The 19,712-nt window shown below is 30.7% G+C and overlaps 1 protein-coding gene across 1 annotated transcript in view; it reads right to left on the reverse strand.

Annotated features, from left to right (window-relative positions):
• Positions 1–19,712, reverse strand: part of LOC123664235 (hemicentin-2-like) — a 58,243-nt gene that overhangs the window by 18,430 nt on the left and 20,101 nt on the right. Inside the window, exons 3-6 of the mRNA XM_045598829.1 lie at positions 12,840–12,951; positions 12,332–12,411; positions 10,677–10,810; positions 9,529–9,731 (exon numbers count right to left, since the gene is read on the reverse strand). Coding sequence (XP_045454785.1) covers positions 9,529–9,731; positions 10,677–10,810; positions 12,332–12,411; positions 12,840–12,951 — 529 coding nt within the window. The remainder of the gene's footprint in view (positions 1–9,528; positions 9,732–10,676; positions 10,811–12,331; positions 12,412–12,839; positions 12,952–19,712) is intronic.

Raw genomic sequence — 19,712 nt, forward strand, 5'->3', positions numbered from 1 at the left:
TTACGGCCAATTACCACGAAATTAAAAAATAAAAATATTCTATTAAATTAATCAAAATATAATTAATTAAAATAATGAAATTATAAAATCATAAGGCGACGTTTGCTATTCGCACCAGAACAGTTAATATTGGCTTAATTATTATACTGCGTCACTATTAGCGTACTATTTCGTTGTTTTACATTATTTCACTCTCCATCTTGTTTTGATACCGCGCCTTATGTCTTTTGCTAAAAAGTAAACTCCAATAAAGTAACACAGAAATTTTTGAGTAAGCCTTTGAAATAATTTGTACGTCTAGGCTTGAATATAAATCTTAAAAGTGGAATACCATAAGTTGTGAACAGAAAGGTTAATGAACCTCGTCTTTCTTTGGCCGCTTCATCCAAGATGTTCTAAAAGTATTTCAATGATTTTTCGTGTTGATATAAATTTTTTAGTAATGTTCGCGAATTTTAGTAACATGCGTATATATTATACATAACGTTTTAATAGGTGTTAGTAATTAAGCATATTTTTTTTTATTTGATCACTATTGTTTTTAATCAATTAATATTTTTTCTTAAATAATGTCTACAAATTTCTTTAACAACAAAATCATTCCATCCGTTTCCTAATAGAATAAATTGTTTTATATATAAATATTTTGATTTAAAGTTAATAAAGTAAATGTTACAAATTATTTAATAATTCTCTGTTACCCAATTCAATCGAATCTATTATTATCTTTCTCATACCCGACAACCAAGAAAAGCTTCCCTACAGCTTATCTATCATAACGAAAAACGAAATATAAGAACTTGTCAAAGAAACTATATTACATTGGTAAATATACTGAACGATTCGACTCACAAATGCGACGTTTGACCATTGCCCTGAATACAAATTTTGAGGTCGAATTTTACGCTGACTTCACGAAAAAAAGGGCCTCAGTGTCAATGAAATAAGTCAGTTAAATACGGCAGTGGGGAGCTAACTCAATAGGATAGATATCTTGTGCATAGCGCTTACTTGTATAAACTCGTTTTATGTATCTACTTTACGTGTATTTATACTTTTACTTATTACAAAGATGGAAAAATTTAACTTAACTTCCGCAATAAAAGGTACAATATGCATGACTTTCGTATGTATATATTTTGCAACAGTTTTTTAAACTACTACTAACAGTTTTTTTTTTTCTAAGCTCTAGAATGTATATAAATCGACTATACGAGTAAGAAAGGTTTATAGATTAGAAGAACAGAACAAAAAATCATTTCCATTTGAACATACTGTTTCGAAGATTTAATTAAGTGTGGTTGAAATATAAACATCAAGAGCTAATACAGAATATTCAGAATAATGAATATCGGATATATTCTGTACGATCTCTTTCAAATCATGCGTAAACTAAATGACTTCATAACGGTCATTGAGTAAAGGGTTCTTTGCAGAAGGATAAAACAAAGAAATCTAAGATGTATCACTCTAAAAATAAAGATGAATTTTATAAAACAATATTTTTAGATTTGTATAAAAAAAAAACTTGATCCCGTTGGATTTCCATTGATTTTGATGCTTATAGTTGTAATTGATTGAGAAAGAAAAAAGAGTACTAGATATTGTATGATCCTTTTTATTCTAGGATCAGTGGAAAATTTTCGATATAAATATAAGTAATCCATATTTGGGAGATTATATCCCTGGGGTACTAAGCAGAGATCGATCTAATATTGGTATCGTGATATGACGTTTTCATTATAATATGATCTTCAATTTTGAATATCGAATGAATCTTATAGGTATTATTATTTGAAAGTAGAATAGAGATGCGGATAGTGTGCTGTTTTTTTATTTGTTTTTTAATAATCATGCAGGATGTATAATAAAATCCCACAAACAATTTTGCAATTGTCTTAACATAAATTTAAAGTTTTTATTGAAAAGCGTTTTATTAGTTGCAGAATTACAAAGTTGATAAAGATTGCATTCATGCAAGATATTACTAATTTTGTACTAAAACACAGTATATATTTTCAAAAGAGTAACCGCGAAATTTCTTGCCAATTCTTCTCTGCAGAATCTAAATTTGGAATCGGTGGTAGCTTTACTTTTAAAAATAATAATAAATTTAAAGTTTTTGTAAAATGTCTATTCGAATATGCTTTTGAAGCCAATTTGAATAATTGTTTTTAATTTTGATATTGAATCAATAAGCAAAATTTTCACGAAAATTTCATTTTTCTTTTCTGTACTTCAACTTGCTGACTCTAAAATGTCCGCAACCAACCCCAATTTCGTTCTCTCGCGGATCGTCTCATGTTTGATCTTAACTTTGAGAAAGACACCAAGCATATGTGTTCAATGTTTTCTGTTACATAGCACGTTAAGTGACTTTAAACTTGTGGACTAGTCCCAACATCACTGTTCACGTCTCGACACTATAAGTTACCAGGCAGGACACATTTTTCAAAGATTTTTGTTTTCAAGTATTGCAGATCAGGGAGGAATCTTTAAATGGAGCTCAACTGATTCCTCCTATTGACTTCCTCCTCGAAGATGTCTCAGCCTTGACTTGAACTTAATTTGTGAAGTTTTTTCTTAGTTCCGTTAAAACTTAATAACAGTGAAAATCTTACTATAATCCATTTGAGTAGTGATTTTGAGTAGAGTGTATAACGATATTGTATTATACTTTTTAATGACATAATTAAACATAATCATCATTAACGAGTATCTAATTCTTTGTGAACATTGATCGTCATTTAATATCGAATCGTTAAGCCGCTAAATTCATGTTAAAAATACTAGACGGTTGTATAAAACTGATTGTATAAGAATAATTCAAAATTCTGTCTTCGTATACGTTAGTTAGCGAAAATAAAAGAATACGTGACCACGGTAATATGATTAGTCTTACAAAGGATTGAATTAGGCACGAAACTGTACGAGAAATAATACAATTTGTTACTTAAAGAATTTTCAAACAGAGTTTTAAATAATAATACGTTTTAACGTTTCTTTTATTTTGATAAACTTTTACTAAATTGATTTCGTGGTGTGGTTTGGAATTGTACACCTGTTTTTGCTTTTAAATTGTAGTTATTTAATTAAAAAAATATCAGAATTAAACTTATATTCAATTATGTTTTCATTAACTTGGCGCTGAATTTAATAATTGAACATTTAAATGAAGCGAAAATGCGTTATCTTTTAATGAAATATATTAATATATGGTATAGGTATCTTATTGTATTCACTTTTTTTTTGACATGAAATATTTTACAATATGGATTTTATTGTGAAAGTTGTTAGTAAGTGTTAAGTTAAGTGTTAGTAGTTTATTGTTTAAGTAGTCAGTCAGTTATGTATAATTTATTAATGATAAATTGTTAGTTAGAAGTAGTTGTATTTAGCTTTAAAATGCTTATTTAATAAAAAAAGGTATGAAATGAGACACTAAAAGGTACGTAATTTTATTCGTCAATTTAAGCCTGACCTTAAAATATGTCATTTTAAAATTGTTTTTGTTACGGAAACCTCTCTGTAATTCAAACACGCACTTACCTCTTTTTATTAAAAATAACTTTATTTTCAATAATTGAATCAACGCTGCGAAAATACATAGCAATTAAAATGTTTGCGAAAGCCAATCCGTATTTTTAAAATTCCAGTAAATTTGACTAACATTTAAATTCAATTCGATTCATTCGAAAGCGAACAATTGAATTAATGTACTTTTAGATGATATTTGGAAACGATATATTTGTACAGAAATTAATCAACTACTTGTTTCATCACTTGGGAGGGTAAATGTTAAACAAAAGGGGTGTAAATAAGACGTACCCTTATAATCTGATTATCATGATAGTTTGTTGAAGGTGTTCAGTAAGTATGGATTAACTTCTGTATCTGTTAGATATATATTTCTTTATTGTTTTATTTTAAACGACTTACAGTTGAACTAAAAAGTTTGATAATAGACTTCAGACTACCTTTAAAGCAACGCGTTAGTTCAGCAGCCAAAGGTTCATTTGTACATTTAAATGTTTATCGTGATCTAGGTTTTTTGTATATTGTATACGTTTCCGGACGGAAATCAGTAGAAATCACTGAGAGTCGTTGAGTCGGAAACGTTAATTATTTATTTAATAAATAAATATCTACACAATCCACACACGGTCGTCTATTTCTAAAGTAAGCAACTTAATGCTTGTTTTAAAGGTAATAGCCGACTACTATAGCTACATTTTTTTTTCGATAAACATACTTATAAATAATACATATATGAATATACAAATAAATATTTATATTACAGCCAGACTCGGGGTGGGGAAAGCAGGTCACTACAAACTGCGCCAATGGGCTAGTCAAAATTTTAAATTTATTAATTAAGTCTAACATTAATATTTTATTTCTGTTTCAAATGGCTAGTATATTGAACGCCGTTACTCCTAAAGAAGAAGAAAACGGCTACGTATCGTTTTACACCGTTACTTTAGATTCCTAGGAATTATTATGATAAAAATCAAACAATATTTAACTTCAGATTTTTAGCTATGTACGCAACAAATATATTATATTATATTTACAATTGGCTTTATAGACCTTTTTTACGCCTTAATTTTGTAATTCAGAAGACGTGACAATTTTTAAAAAAAAATATTCAACAAAAAATATAAAACCTTAATTTAGCATTTCTAAATAGGTACGAATTATATTAATTATAGAATTCGATATTTAATTTTATTTCTTACAATAATTTTTAAAAGCGTTATAGTAAAAGTTGTATGAAAAATTTTCTGACGAAGATAATCGGAAAAGCGAGTTTCACTGCAAGTAGTTTATTACAGATACAAAAAACATTATAACAACTACTGAGATAAAGGAATATTCGCAATTAAATATGGAAATTCAGCTCAAGACAACTTCACCAGGAACATTTTAATAAGTTTTCTTTTATAGCTTTTGTCATGAAGCGATGTCGTTCTGATAATAAATGATAATATTAAAATAGCCTTTAAAGAGTATGACTATAAAACTAATAATGACTATGAAAATAATTATGAAAAATAATAATAACTAATGGCCGCCCATTGGTCGAAATTCGACCATAATTAATTTAAATTAGGTATAAATTTGAACATTATTAAGGTTCTGTTGTTAAAGATACTTCTATAATAATAAACAAAAGAGTATAATATATGCGTAAGTATGTCAAATATATGGTAGTGTGTAATGTTTTTTTTTTTTTTTTTTTTATTGATAATTTAAAAAATAATATATCAGCATTCTGCACCTCTATACAAAACTATAAGTGTGCGAAATTTCATACTCCTTCCGCACAATTTTCGTAAAAAGTTTTTGCTTTATCATTCATCATATTAATATATAAAAGACATCATTATATCAATTTTTAAAAGCAAAAAAAATGAAATAAAATGACCATTTAATATAGGAATAGTTTTGAAACATTCATGAAAGTTGGAACAGCGATAGCTATCTACCCAGAAGTTCATGTTAGACTCGGAACCACCCAGACTAATGTATGCATCTCAGCTCTTCAAGAAACTAGACACTGTAATGGGAACTAGAAGCTCAACCAAGCGTATCATTTTCATGCGAATAGATACTAGTAGGCAATTTGTACCTAATACATCTTTAATGTAATAGGATATACTGAATGAAGACGAATTTCTTGATGTCAGTCACGATCATATGGCATCATCGAAGTAATAGGATCATATGTAAGGATAGTTGAATATAATTTATTTGGAAAAAATTGAGCCCTTGGGATGAGCTTGACACAGAAAAACACCTGATACTATTCCCTCTAAAAATACAAACATCACGTTTTCGATCACCACTGGTGATGTTTTTATTTCATACAATTAAACGTTCAAAACGCAGATATTTGAATACAAGTATTAGCATTTTTACTTAGTAGCCTTGGTATTAGGGTTTTATTTATTTATTTAATACTCTATTGCATATTTGAAATTACATTTGGAAAATAACAATATTTTATCATTTTCCTATTTATGTTTGGGTCGTCTGTAACAAATGTTTAATTTGTCATAAGTCTGCCTATTGTCTTCATAATTTTTAATCATCTTCATAATCTGTAATTTTCTTTAAGCTTTGTTGGTACATATTCGTGGTGTATATGAATAGAAATTTAGGCATTATATAGATCTTGGGTATGCCTTTCTAGACAATGCACTACGCGTTGGCGCAAAGCTCACACACAGTACCGGCTTATGGTTGTTGGCGCCGGCGTTTGTCGGTTCGATCCCCGCATATGACAAGCATTTGTATTGACCATATAGATTTTTGTCGTGGTCTGAGCGTTTCTGCTTTATGTATTGTGTAGTTCCAAATCCTACTAGAGACCGTTGAGTTTATAGCGTTAATTTATTATTATAAAAAAAATGTTTGTGCTGGTTTGTGATAAGGGTGATTATACTTGCTTCAAAAAAGATTATCTTGTTACGCTCCAGTTGAATCGTGATGTTACAAAATTTCTGGTAGAAAATGTTTACACCCCAAAGACGATTTTATTATAAATTTTGTTTCAACAATGTTACGTCCACTTCAGGACTGACAATCTGATGCAATTTGTAAACTTCCCAGTGCAAAAGTTTAGTCGTTTTGGCATGAATCCAGTAAGATTTAGAAGAGAAGCTGAAAAAGTCTGTCTTCACCAAACGCCTCGCTCACTATTAAACAGATAAGATAAGAGGCACTGAAATAGAACACATCAGGAAATACACTGAAGTGGGACATAGCAGGAAATATCCTGCCTAAAATCTGGAGCAATCGGACTGGGGAAATACACCTTACAGAAGATCACATCTAAATAATACTGCTTTCAAGCATTGTGTTCCTGTGGTGAGTAAGGTGACCATAGCTCCTGGTGGGATTGAGTTTAGGGTCGGCAACTTAATTACGATGTTACTGATTTTGCAGGCGTCTATAAGCTACGGTAATAGCTTACTATAAGGTGAGCCGTACGCTTGTTTACCGACCTAGTTGTATAAAAAAAATATTTATTTATTTATTCATTAGGGTTACCAACAGAAATTACAACAATAAAACAAAAATAATTATTTTTCATAATTGATTAAGGAAGTTTAATTGTATTTATTTTTAAAGGTAATCACAACACGCAATAATCAAATAGTAAATATGAAATTAAATATATGAAAAAATATATATATATCAAAAAGTAGATTTAATTATTGAATTAGATTAGATTTTATATTGAATTAGATAAATTGATATAGATTTTTAAAAATAAATATTTGACAACTCAATAACTTTATGTAAATAGCAAATTGGAATCAAAATAATATCAACGATTAAATTATTCTAGTAAACAATAAGCAATAAAGAAACTGATCACTTTAAATCTAAAGGCATGCAAGCCATCAAAAGTAATGTCAAGGCCGGAAATTTTTGACGACAGATCGTTATAAGTACGTGCCAGTCGAGCCAAAGGGGAATACTTGCCCAAATTGGATCTATAGAGGGATGCATTTAACAAGGCGTGCGGTTCCCTGTGTAATCTGTTTGGTATATTATAATGAAATAATTGAAGTATTGGTGGACAATCAATGCTATATGCTTATAATGAAATAATTGAAGTATTGGTGGACAATCAATGCTATATGCTTATAATGAAATAATTGAAGTATTGGTGGACAATCAATGCTATATGCTTATAATAAAATAATTGAAGTATTGGTGGACATTCAGTGCTATATGCTTATAATGAAATAATTAAAGTATTGGTGGACAATCAATACTATATGCTTATAATGAAATAATTGAAGTATTGGTGGAGAATCAATGCTATATGCTTATAATGAAATAATTGAAGTATTGGTGGACAGTCAATGCTATATGCTTATAATGAAATAATTGAAGTATTGGTGGACAATCAACGCTGTTATTGAGAATTTTGTGTAGAAACATCATGTCCGAAATAATTCTTCGTGATTGCAGTGACAACATATTATATTGAATCAACCTACCCCCGTATGAACTACCACTATGACATATTGCAGTTGTATCATATTCTAGATATCTCAGAATTTCTTCCAAGGTTTAATTGTTTTCTTTTTATGATTATATGCATTAATAATCTTATAACTCAATAATTGTGTTTGCTGGCAAACGAAAAAAAACCGACTTCAATTACATCGACAAGTAATACAACGTAGGCAGACGAAAAAATAATCAAGCAAATACGTATAATCAAAGATTATTCCAAAATTTGTAATCAAATCACGATAAAATTTAAATGTGACCACATGATAAGCATCGGATTTCGATTAAATTAAAAATCGTCAAAATCGGTACACCCAGTAAAAAGTCAATGCGGATTTTCGAGAGTTTCCCTCGATTTCTCTGGGATCCCATCATCAGATCCTGGTTTCCTTATCATGGTACTAAACTTGGGATATCTCCTTTCCAACAAAAAAAGAATTATCAAAATCGGTTCATAAACGACAAAGTTATCCCCGAACATACATATATATATATAAAGATAATTATGTTAGGCTAGGTAATACAAAAATTTTATAATGCCTGATTCTGATACTATACGAGTATAGAATCAGTTTATGATTTTTTTTAAAATATTCAGCAATGTATAATGTTCAGCAAATAAAGATAAGTAAAACAGCGATATATTAATGCACGTATATTAATAAAAAATAACAATGTTTATTGGTCGGATGACAAAAGATCCATAATTGTTAGCAAAATCGAGTCACTAAAACTCTAATAACTTTCCTTATATTATTATTTTGTAATGAGGTATTTTTTTTACCTTATAACACGATTATTATTATTTATGAAACGTCTAATCTAAGGGTATAAAAGTCAAGGAAACGGTTATACCAAGATTACAAAATCTTATCAAGAGGCGGAATATTCCAGCCTGTAAATGAAGTGCAAAACATGTTTTTTTTTTAATTATTATTAGAATAGCCCTTTTAAAAACGAACACTTAATCTTTTAAACAAAAAAGTCTTTAAGCAACTATAAAAAAGTAAGAAAATTACTTAATATAAGTTAATATTGTAATAGTCATAAAGAATCTAAATAGGACTTTTCTTACAGGGATTTTTTGTTTGCTTGCAAACGAAAAAAAAAACCTATCAACAAGTAATACAACTTAATTTGACGAAAAAAATTGTCAAGTAAATATGCATTATCAAAGATTACTCAAAAACTCTCATTAGATCTCAATCAAATTTAAACAGGACCATAAAACAAGCATCAGCTTTCGAATAAAGCAAGGATCATCAAAATCGAACCACCCAGTAAAAATTATGAAAAATAAATACAGTCGAATTGAGAACCTCCTTCTTTTTTGGAATTCGGTTAAAAATGAACAAACAGAACACATAAACATTTCTTTTATTATCAGCTAAATAAATATTAATATAATAATAATAAATATAAATAATATAAAGCTTTTATTATCAGCACATAAAAATACTGCACTATTTAAGACCAATAAATAAGATAGCTTACCTGGAGATGACTCGTGAGCGTCAAGAGGTCTGTTTCGACGAGCACTCCTCCCCGTATCTCGTCAAGAGGCGTAGTACTGTTGCCTCTATACCAATGCAATTCTGGCGTTACGTCACCGGGACTTAAATGCAATACCGCGCATTTAAGAGATAGTGTCTCCCCGCTTTCGAGAAAAGCCTCTTTGTTCATTTTCATTTCAGGCGCTGGAAACAACACTCTATATAAATTTTTATACAAAAATATCTTACGACAAATAAGGTTTATACTATGTACGTATATTCTTATTCGCTTTTATTTATTTTCTATATATTGGATTATGTTTTCTTTGTTTCTTATTGAGGTAAACAGAATGGAAATAAAATATTATTTTCGTAGAAAGATTTGTTTTTCGGTAAAGCTGAGTACGGATTAATCAAGGCTGTGTTTTATTTAGAGATATAGAAATAAATAAATATTTGTTTTATATAATGAAACAACTTTTTCGGTTTTTTATCGCGGCTTATTGTGTTTTTTACATGCCCGACATTTCGGATACTTTACAGCAACCATGGTAACGGGAGTCCTCTGTTTCATTATAATGAGTGAAATTCGCGTAAACATTAGAAAACAATGTATTTGTTTTATATTTAAGTTGTTTTGTATAATGATATTTTTCTTAGAAAAAGTTATTTACTATTTTGTTATCTAAGATTTTTTATTTTTGTGTTACCCACATTAGATATTAAAAATAGCACGGTGTCGTCTCCTGTCAAAGATTTTCATTGTAATATGAAACTTTGAATAGTTACGGGTTTCTGTAAAGAGCTCACTATAGACGGCGCCACGGTTCGCTTAAACCGAAAATTAAAAATTATCATATCGAAAATTTCGCTCGAGCGGGTGCATCGTTCCATAGCTTAATTGGCTAGAGCGCCGACACGGCAAGTCGGAGACGCGGGTTCGAACCCCGCTGGAGCGGTCAATTTTTGATATGATATTCAAAAATGTTTACTATTTTGTTTTTTTGTAGATGCTCAAATCACCATAACCATTTTTTCATATAATTTTTTCACTATTCAGATTTTTGATATTCATCACCGAATTTTAAATAACTAATTGAACTTTCAAAGAGTAATGATAACATATAATTCTGAATAATTTCAACTCACGATGTACAACCAGTTGAAATCTTTTCAACATAGGCGGGTGGGTGGACACGTGGCAACCGTATATCCCGGAATCCTGCACTTTGGCATCCGAGAGACTAAGCTTCCAAGTCTCGCCCGCTACGTCCACTTTGTACCTGAATGGGTAAGTTGAGATGAGCTCGTTACGTTGTAAACTATCTGCCAAGCGCTTGATTATTTACAAACTAGGTAAATTGCATTTTTGACGTTTAATAAAATATTCTTCAAGTTTACCGCTTAAGACCGATGTAAGGTATGAAAAAAATATGGCGAGTGAAGTCGTGTGAAACAACTGATGCAGAAACTCAGTAGCGCTGACGCTAGTGACGCTTTAAGTGACGTTTTACAGCACTTTTAGTTGTTTAAGTAAGATACATATACTGCAACAGAATACCAGCATCAACTGTACTGACACTTATGTACTATTTTATATTTTTATTATTATTATTATTCTATTATATACATTTAATTAGCATGTAATTATGATGTACTTTGTAATTATTATTTTTTTGACAATAGTATTAAGTTAAGAAATGTAAGTATTCCTATTGCATTAAGTTCGTTTAAATAAATTAATATTTTAATTTTTAAATATTACGGTAATCGTACCGCGTACGGACGACCGCTCTGGTGTAATGGTACGTGTGCTGTGTCGGCGATGACTAAACACCGACGGTTGCGGATTCGATACCCGCTCGGAGTGGATATTTGTGTTTAGTCAAATATTTATTTCCGCGTATATATATTTATTAGCGCTTTTAAGCACACAAACAAACTCTGTATCTTTATCATATTATTATAGATTTATAAAGAAATTTGGTATATTAGTTAACTATGGAAGATTATTAAACATATAATTATAAGGTTAACGAAAAGTTCTTATGAATCTTCGTTTAGTAATTGGAAGACGTCTTTATGAATTCTAATGCAATGAATAGATAATTTTAATTTACACAAGTATAAATACATTCTGAAAAATATTCTTAATTTTATCCTTACTTTACGCCTACCTTTTTTTACTAAAACCGTTATAATTTCATTACTATTTATCAAAGCTTATCCGAGATAAATGTGTTCATCATGCGTACCAAAACAATCTTATACATATAATAAAATGGTAGAAAGTCAAAACTGTACATTGAATATTTTTTTAAAAGAATACTTGGGGTGTGATCTACAATAGATACCGAAGCCAAAAATGTGGCTTTTAGAAATTTTGTCTGTTTGTCTGTTTGTCTGTATGTATGTCCGAGACAAAGTCAAAAAATACTACATGGATTTATTTCAAATTTGGCACGAATATTATTAAGAAGTCGGGTCAACTTATAGGCTACAAATTATCACGCTATCACCTACGGGAAACGAGCAGTGAACCTTTATTTCTTCAACGCATTCTGTAACGACGTGTAAACTAACAACGCATATTTGGATGTTGTTATTATGTTAATAACCATGCTATAAGCTAGCTTCATACTATAAATAAAGACATCTGTAGTATATTTAGTATCAGCATTGCACCCTTGCGAAGCCGGAGCGGGTCGCTAATATTATCTAAAATAAAATGAGAATAGGAGCAGCCTTACGAATTAAAAAAATGATATAAAACTAATTTTATTTGTGTAATATAAATATTGTACCTCGAATCTGCTGTGTGAGTTTCCAAGTCCACTGTAAGCAGTTCTAGATTTTCACCATTAGACACTCTGAGCCAGGATACCTAATGACAAAAAAAAAATTGGAAAATATCGACAGTAAGATAATTCTTGGCAATTTTGCTATTTATATTATTATAATTTTTGAAAGAAGTATTCATAATTAATTAATTATTCTAAAGGGTTTATATGAAATAAAATTAATATATATATATTTATACAAATCAAAATTTAATACAAATATATATAATTTTTTACGAAATAAAGCTCGATAAAATATGAGATTTATTCATTCAATTTGTAACTTACGTAGCAAAACAAGAAAGATTAACAGCAGCAGTTAGCAAACAACACTATTAGTTTGTACCAAAAAGTAGCATAGGGGAACAATTATGCAGTAAATACAAGCTAAAAGCAGTGTTAGTTTGTTGTAGCTGCGACATAGTTCTATTTGCAGACGTTTTAATGTCATTTAGTACTTTATCACACTAACCGTTTTGTCCCTCAACGAGGTTACTCTGCAATCAAATAAGACAGTTGCACCTGTGTCCGCATCAATAGAAGCTTCTGAACTCAAGTCGCCTTCAAATGATGGCGCTTTAAACCTGCAACAATGTAATTTACGTTTATGCCTTGTAATTTTAGTAAGCGGATCATTTCTGTACTTTCCAATAATTTAAAAAATGGAAGACATTTGTTTTTTTTTTGTATAATAGATAACCTAAAAAGGTTGTCTATAAGATATCGTATACAGTAATACTAGGCATGCCTTTTAAATTCTGTCGTCTCCATATTTTCCGGCAATTTTGAATTTGGAACTTTTCTATATTCGAATGTGTTTAAATTTTGAATCTCAAAACAGTTGAAAGTATTAGGATTAATGCTATTGTTTAGTTACAACGTCGATTGGAATCTGTCAGGTTACGTACGAAAATGAATCTTTTTAAGGAAAATGTTCGTGCAATAATTTTCTACAACTTTAGAAGAGGCCTGACACGGCTTCAGTGTTTTGAAGAGTTAACATCTGTGTTCAGTGACGAAGCCCCATGTCTGCGGACTGTCGAACGGTGGTATTTAGAATTCTAGCGTGGACATACTAGTGTAAGTGACAAATCTCGTGAAGGACGCCCAAAATCCGCCTTCATTGAAGATAACATCATTGCTGTGAGACAACTAATTCTCGAAGATCGTCATGTGACGTATCGAGAGATAGAGGCTCTATTAGACATCTCAGAGACAACCATTCAGAAGATCTTGCATGAAGCGCTTGGTGTGAGAAAGCTAGTTTGCCGTTGGATACCGCATCTGCTTTCTGACGATCACAAGGCGGCCCACATCAGATGGTGTAAGATAACTTTGCAAAGGCTCAACCGAGGAGAGTCAAATCACATCTACGACATTATTAGTGGTAACGAATCTTGGATCTATGCCTACGGTCCTAATTCCAGACAATAATCTACAATCTTGGTCTTTCAAGACGAGCTAAAGCCGACTAAAGTTGTTCGTTCTCGAAGCACTTCAAATATAGTGGCCACGTTCGTTGGAAAAACCGGCCATGTTGCGATTATTGCACTTGAATATCGTGGAACGGTTAACGCAGAGTGGTATAACACAGTTTGTTTACCACAAATCTTCGCCGAACTTCGAAAATGTAACTCAAAGCGACGCACTATCCTGCACCACGACAACGCTAGCTCACACAGCGCATGTCAAACGATTGCGTATTTGAAGCAGGAAAAAGTAGAAATTCTTGACTATCCTCCACACAGTCCTGACCTAAACTCTAACGATTTCTTTAAATTTCCTAAAATTAAGAAAAAACTTGTGGTCAAAGGTTCCAGTCCGGTGAAGAAGTAGTCGATGCTTTCAGCGTTCAGCTTTGTCAGCCATTTTGAACAGCCCCACTTTAGAGTGGAATAAATGTTATAATAACTGGTTTAAGCGAATAAAAAAGTGTATTAAGCTAATAATAATAATAATAATAAAATAGTTTTATTTGCTCAAATTATGTGGTTTACATTATCTAGAAGCCAGCCCTGCGAACTGTGCTAGCTTAAGAGAAGCTGTGTTACAGGCCACAGTGTCTTCCCCAAATATTTGTTTATTGTTACATAATCAGACTTTGCGTTCAGATAGCGAAAACATAATTGAAACTGTAGACAAGGATGACAATAACACAATAATAAAACAAAAATTAAAATTTAAAATTATAAACACAGAATTTGAAAACGAAAAAGGTTGACAATTATTAAAGTATGGGAAAAAAAATCATTAGTGTGTGTTTCGTTGTGATTGAATGTGTGTGTGTGTGTGTGTGTGTGTGTGTGTGTGTGTGTGTGTGTGTGGATATGTGTGCGTGTGAGTGTGCGTGTGTTGTATGTGTATGTGTTTGTGTATGTGTTTGTGTATGAGTATGTAAATAAGTGTCTGCGTTTAGCTGTGATTTGGAGTGAGTTTGACCTATTATTTTATTGGTACGAATAGATTTTCAATATTTTCATAGTCTTGTGTTTTAAGCCAATTAGTTACTATCTTTTTTAAATCACGGGATCCTAATTCTTTAATTTTAATTTTATCATTTATAATGTTAAATAGTTTTGGGGCATTGTAGTCGAAATGTCTTTTGGCAAACTGAGTTCTACAAGGTGGCAGTGGTAGTCTTGTAATCCTTTTGTTGTTATCTATATGTGTAGGTATGGTGTTAGGGTGATATCTACGCAAGGAGTGTATAATTTTCTTATAGTAAGCACTTCACATTTCTTGTATAATTCTGATGTCGAGAATCTGTATGGTAGGCCTTTAATGACTTTAAGTAGTGCTCTTTGTGCTCTTTCGGCTTCTAAGAAGTATGTTTTTGAAGCTCCACCCCACGAACTGATACAATACATAATTAAACTTTCTGCAAGTGCCTTGTATATACGCATCATGAGTTTTTCGTGTATATTTTCTCACAAGTTCTTAAACACGTATATTAATTTCCGTATTCTATTTGAAAGATTAGATATTTGCAGTTCCCAAGTTAACTTATAATCTAATGTTATTCCAAGGTATTTGATTTTATCACTTTTTGACAGGTGTGGACAGTTACATAACTTAGGGCTTAGTAAATCTCTATTGCATGGGTAGGTATGTATTTTCAGCTTAAGATTATTACAAGGTTTTGTAGCATCAGTTTTACAAAATGTAATATAATGAGTTTTGTTAATATTTAAACTCAAGAGATTGTCTTCTAGCCAAGCAGAAATTTTCTTTAGGCCTCTTTCAGCATGTTCGAATACTGTCTCCCAATCATTTCCTCTAAAAAGAAAAACTGTATCATCTGCAAACATAACAGTATCAGTTCCATGACATAGTAAATTGCATAGATCATTAAAATACAATATAAATAATGTCGGTCCCAGCGTACTGCCTTGCGGTACGCCATACGTGCACACTGAAATATTACTATAGTGTTGTTCTATTTTAGCTCTCTGACTCCTGTTTGTCAAGTAATCCCGAAACCAGTTGAGTGAAACACCTCTTATACCGTATCCTTCCATGCGTGCTAACAGTATAGGGATAGATATTGTGTCAAAAGCCTTCTGCAGGTCCAGGAAGACGCCTAAACATTTCAGCCCTTTATCAAGATACTGAACAATTTTTGAAGTTAAGCAAAGAACAGCATCATCAGTGGATTTATTGCGCCTAAATCCAAATTGGAATTGAGATAAAAGATTGTATTTCTCCATATATTGTGTAAGTCTTTTATGAACAACCTTCTCTATTATTTTACTGAGTGGTGTTATGAGTGAGATAGGCCTATAGTTAGAGGGCAAAGGTTCATTACCATTTTTGTATAAGCATGCTAAGCTATGTAAATACTTTGAAAAACAATAAAGTGCTATTAGGTTCTAGTTGTGTTTTTTTCTGCAAACGACAAAACTTAAAAGGCATGCCTCGTATTCTTAGGAACTATCACATATTCAATTCTTACAAACGAAATGAAATACTTTAGTTTTTTTTTTTTTTTTTTTTTTTTTTAACTTAGAGACGTCTTTACTTCGTGAAATTCATATCCAGTCCCATATCGCACATTTGTATAATTAATTAAAAATGTGTTTGCTTTTGTACATATTCAAGTATAGATAATTAAAACCTCAGTCTAGCTGCTCCTGAGCAAGCTATTTCTACTGTACCTTAATAAAAAATATTATATTTAGTTTATTACATAGATACCTTTAATTCAATTTAAAATATCTGCAAATCTTAAGAAGAACGAGTGGCTATACTCATTCTTCTTAAGATTATTTGATTTGTTGATTGTTTGCTTCAAAATAAAAGAAAAGATGAGTAGTTCCGTGACTGTATGAATATAGATGGCAAAAAAGTGGGATAGTATATTTCCCATAGGAGTTTCTGAGATTGCTACACTAAGAGTAGTATTCCCAATACGAATAAACTGTTGTTCTCTAAACAAATAGTTGTGAAACCAATGTACAACTCAGGATAATTTGCGTATTGACTCCAAACAAACACAGAATTATTATACAAATTCAATAGTGTAATATATGCTACTGAAATTAGATAAAATTGATAATTATATATAACATTTTAAATTAACATCGTTATTTTTATAACTAAAACTAGCTGGGAATTTAACAAAAAAGGTTTTGTTCAGTTTGCAGAATAATAAAATGAAAAAAAAAACTTAAATAAAAGTAGCCTAAGTTACTCCTTACTATATCAACTATCTGCCAGCGAAAGTCCCGTCAAAATTAGTCCAGCCGTTTCAGAGATCAGCAAGAACAAACAAACAGTCAGACAGACAGAGAGACAGACAGACAGACAAAAAGTGTAAAAAATGTTATTTTGGTGTATGTATCGTGTATACAACCATATTCATTTAGTAAAAAGCGGTTATTTTAATATTACAAACAGACACTCGAATTTTATTGATTTGTATAGATTACGCAACAAACGTACGAGAAAGGGGGTAGTCCGGTATGGACACTTCTAATGCCGTCAACATCTACCCGCAAATTTCAGTCTCGTGAACGAGACAATGTCGAAATATCGAGCTGAATCGAAATGAAAATAAAAAACCGATAACTCTATATCTCTACTAATATTATAAACTGAAAACTTTGTTTATGTAAAATCAGTTCAGTTTTCAATTAAATAAACTTGAATCACAAAAATATTTACTGATTTATTTCACTGCTTGATCGATTCACGTTGAATTTTTCTCCAAGACTGACATTGCATCTTGATTATTCTTACGTCTAACCTCTTATTTCAATCTACCCTACGTATATCATTCACTTTAAATATAGATTCATATCAATAATCGATACTAACAATTGTTCTAGTTTTAAAATTGATATTATTACCCGATTATAACAACATTTATACTTGATTCTAATAATTGATTTATCATTCAGTCCTACATTTGTTTAAATGCAATAATAACAGGAACGTAAGTATGTACGATTTTATTTTTGTGTTACCCACACATTAAGAATTCTAAATATTCAAAAATGTTTAGGAACGTAAGTAGTTCCAATACGAGGTAAAAGTCGTACGCAATACAAGGTTCGAACTGAAAAATTCTTTTTAATACAGTTACGGCTATTACATACTCGTGCCTTTTTTTACCTTTCTCGAAATCGTGCGTTCTCTTTCCCAACTGTCAAAATAATGTCTATTAAAAAGAAAAACCAACCATGAAGTTTTTACTAAAAAAAATCATAGAAGTTTTTATGATTCATGCAAATAAGCATATTTCTAAAAAGAAGCTACTAATTTGTTTCAATAACAGATTTGATGATTTGATTGAATGAGTTTGGTTAGGTTTCATTTCATTTCATCTCATTAAATTTCATTTTCATTTCATATCAATAAAAAACTTCTACTGAAGACTTGGCTGTATGGGCATAGTTCCCTTTGCCTACCAGAATGTGTGAAGAAAAAAAAACTCTGCTTATATTCTACGGTTGCCGCCATTTTTCAGAAATTTTCTTTTTACTATTTTATTAAATTGCTTCATTTTGTCGCAACTGTATTAAAAATAGTCGTTCAGTACATATGCGGAACCGTCATTGCAACCTGTTCCGACTGTCAACCTGTGAACTCTTTGCAATGACAGCCTTTCCACACTTGTAATGAAATATACTATTTTGCGTTGGATGGTTCATTCATAGTCATTCTCAGTTACACACAACGTCACGTTTCAACCAATAGGAACACTAACGTAAGTACTACACACTATGATTTATATCTTATTTATTATTTATTTATTAATTAATTACTTCTCGAGTTGTGAACTGGAAATATGTATAGTATTGTAAAATTGGTAATTGTTATTCTATTCCTAAATACTTGTTCTAAAGATTACACGAGTTCTATAAGATAAAATTGTCATAATTTTTTTATTTACAGTTATAATTACTTGCTTGCGTGACTAATGATCGTGAATTCCTTAACTTCGTCGTGTGTTTCCAAACATTTCCGTTTGTTTTGTCGAGGCTAATATTCAAAGTGGTATTTCTAGACATTAAATTAATAGTAAAGTAAAATTATTTCATACTTTGAACACTTGATTAAGAACTATTACGGTAAGTTTTTGTATTGTTTTATTTAAGATTGCCCTAGATTTTTTTAAATGATGAATCTTTAAATATTTCTTGTCTTCTTACTGTAAAAAGTTAATTATATAAACTCGTTTATATTTGTTTTAATCATTAAAACGAAAGAGATATTGAATTAGCAGTAAAGGATAAAAGAAATTACGGTACGTTACATTTTAGAAGTTTATTAATGATCAAACACTGGAGAAATTTTATAATTGTATAAAATTATTTTGTTAACGACTTTCAATATTGAAAGCAAAGTCTCTCATTTGTATTTTTAGCTGTATTATTTTATAAATGAAATTAAAAGACTTTTAAGTATTAAAATAATGTTGAAAAATTAAAACAACCTTAAATTGACTTATGATATAAATTATTTTTACTTGCTACGTAATGTAGATTATTAAGAAAAAGATCAAAAGCTATATATTATTGGAGTTATCAGAGAAGTGGTCATAAGGTGTCAATCAAAATCTCTATTGTAAATTCATGCGATGTTTCAATCTTATATTAGATCTTCTTCAGGCATCTACAAATTTGTTCCACATACCTATGAAAAATCTGCATGTATGATTATTAATATATATAGAATAATAACTAAAAAATTTTCATCATCATCATCATCATCATTTCAGCCTATTGCAGTCCACTGCTGGACAAAGGCCTCCACAAGTTCACGCCAAAAATGGCGAGAACTCATGTGTGTTGCCCTTAGTCACCACGCTGGGTAGGCGGGTTGATGACCGCAGGGCTGGCAT

The sequence above is a fragment of the Melitaea cinxia genome, chromosome 21, assembly GCF_905220565.1.
Source record: "Melitaea cinxia chromosome 21, ilMelCinx1.1, whole genome shotgun sequence".
Taxonomy (NCBI): domain Eukaryota; kingdom Metazoa; phylum Arthropoda; class Insecta; order Lepidoptera; family Nymphalidae; genus Melitaea; species Melitaea cinxia.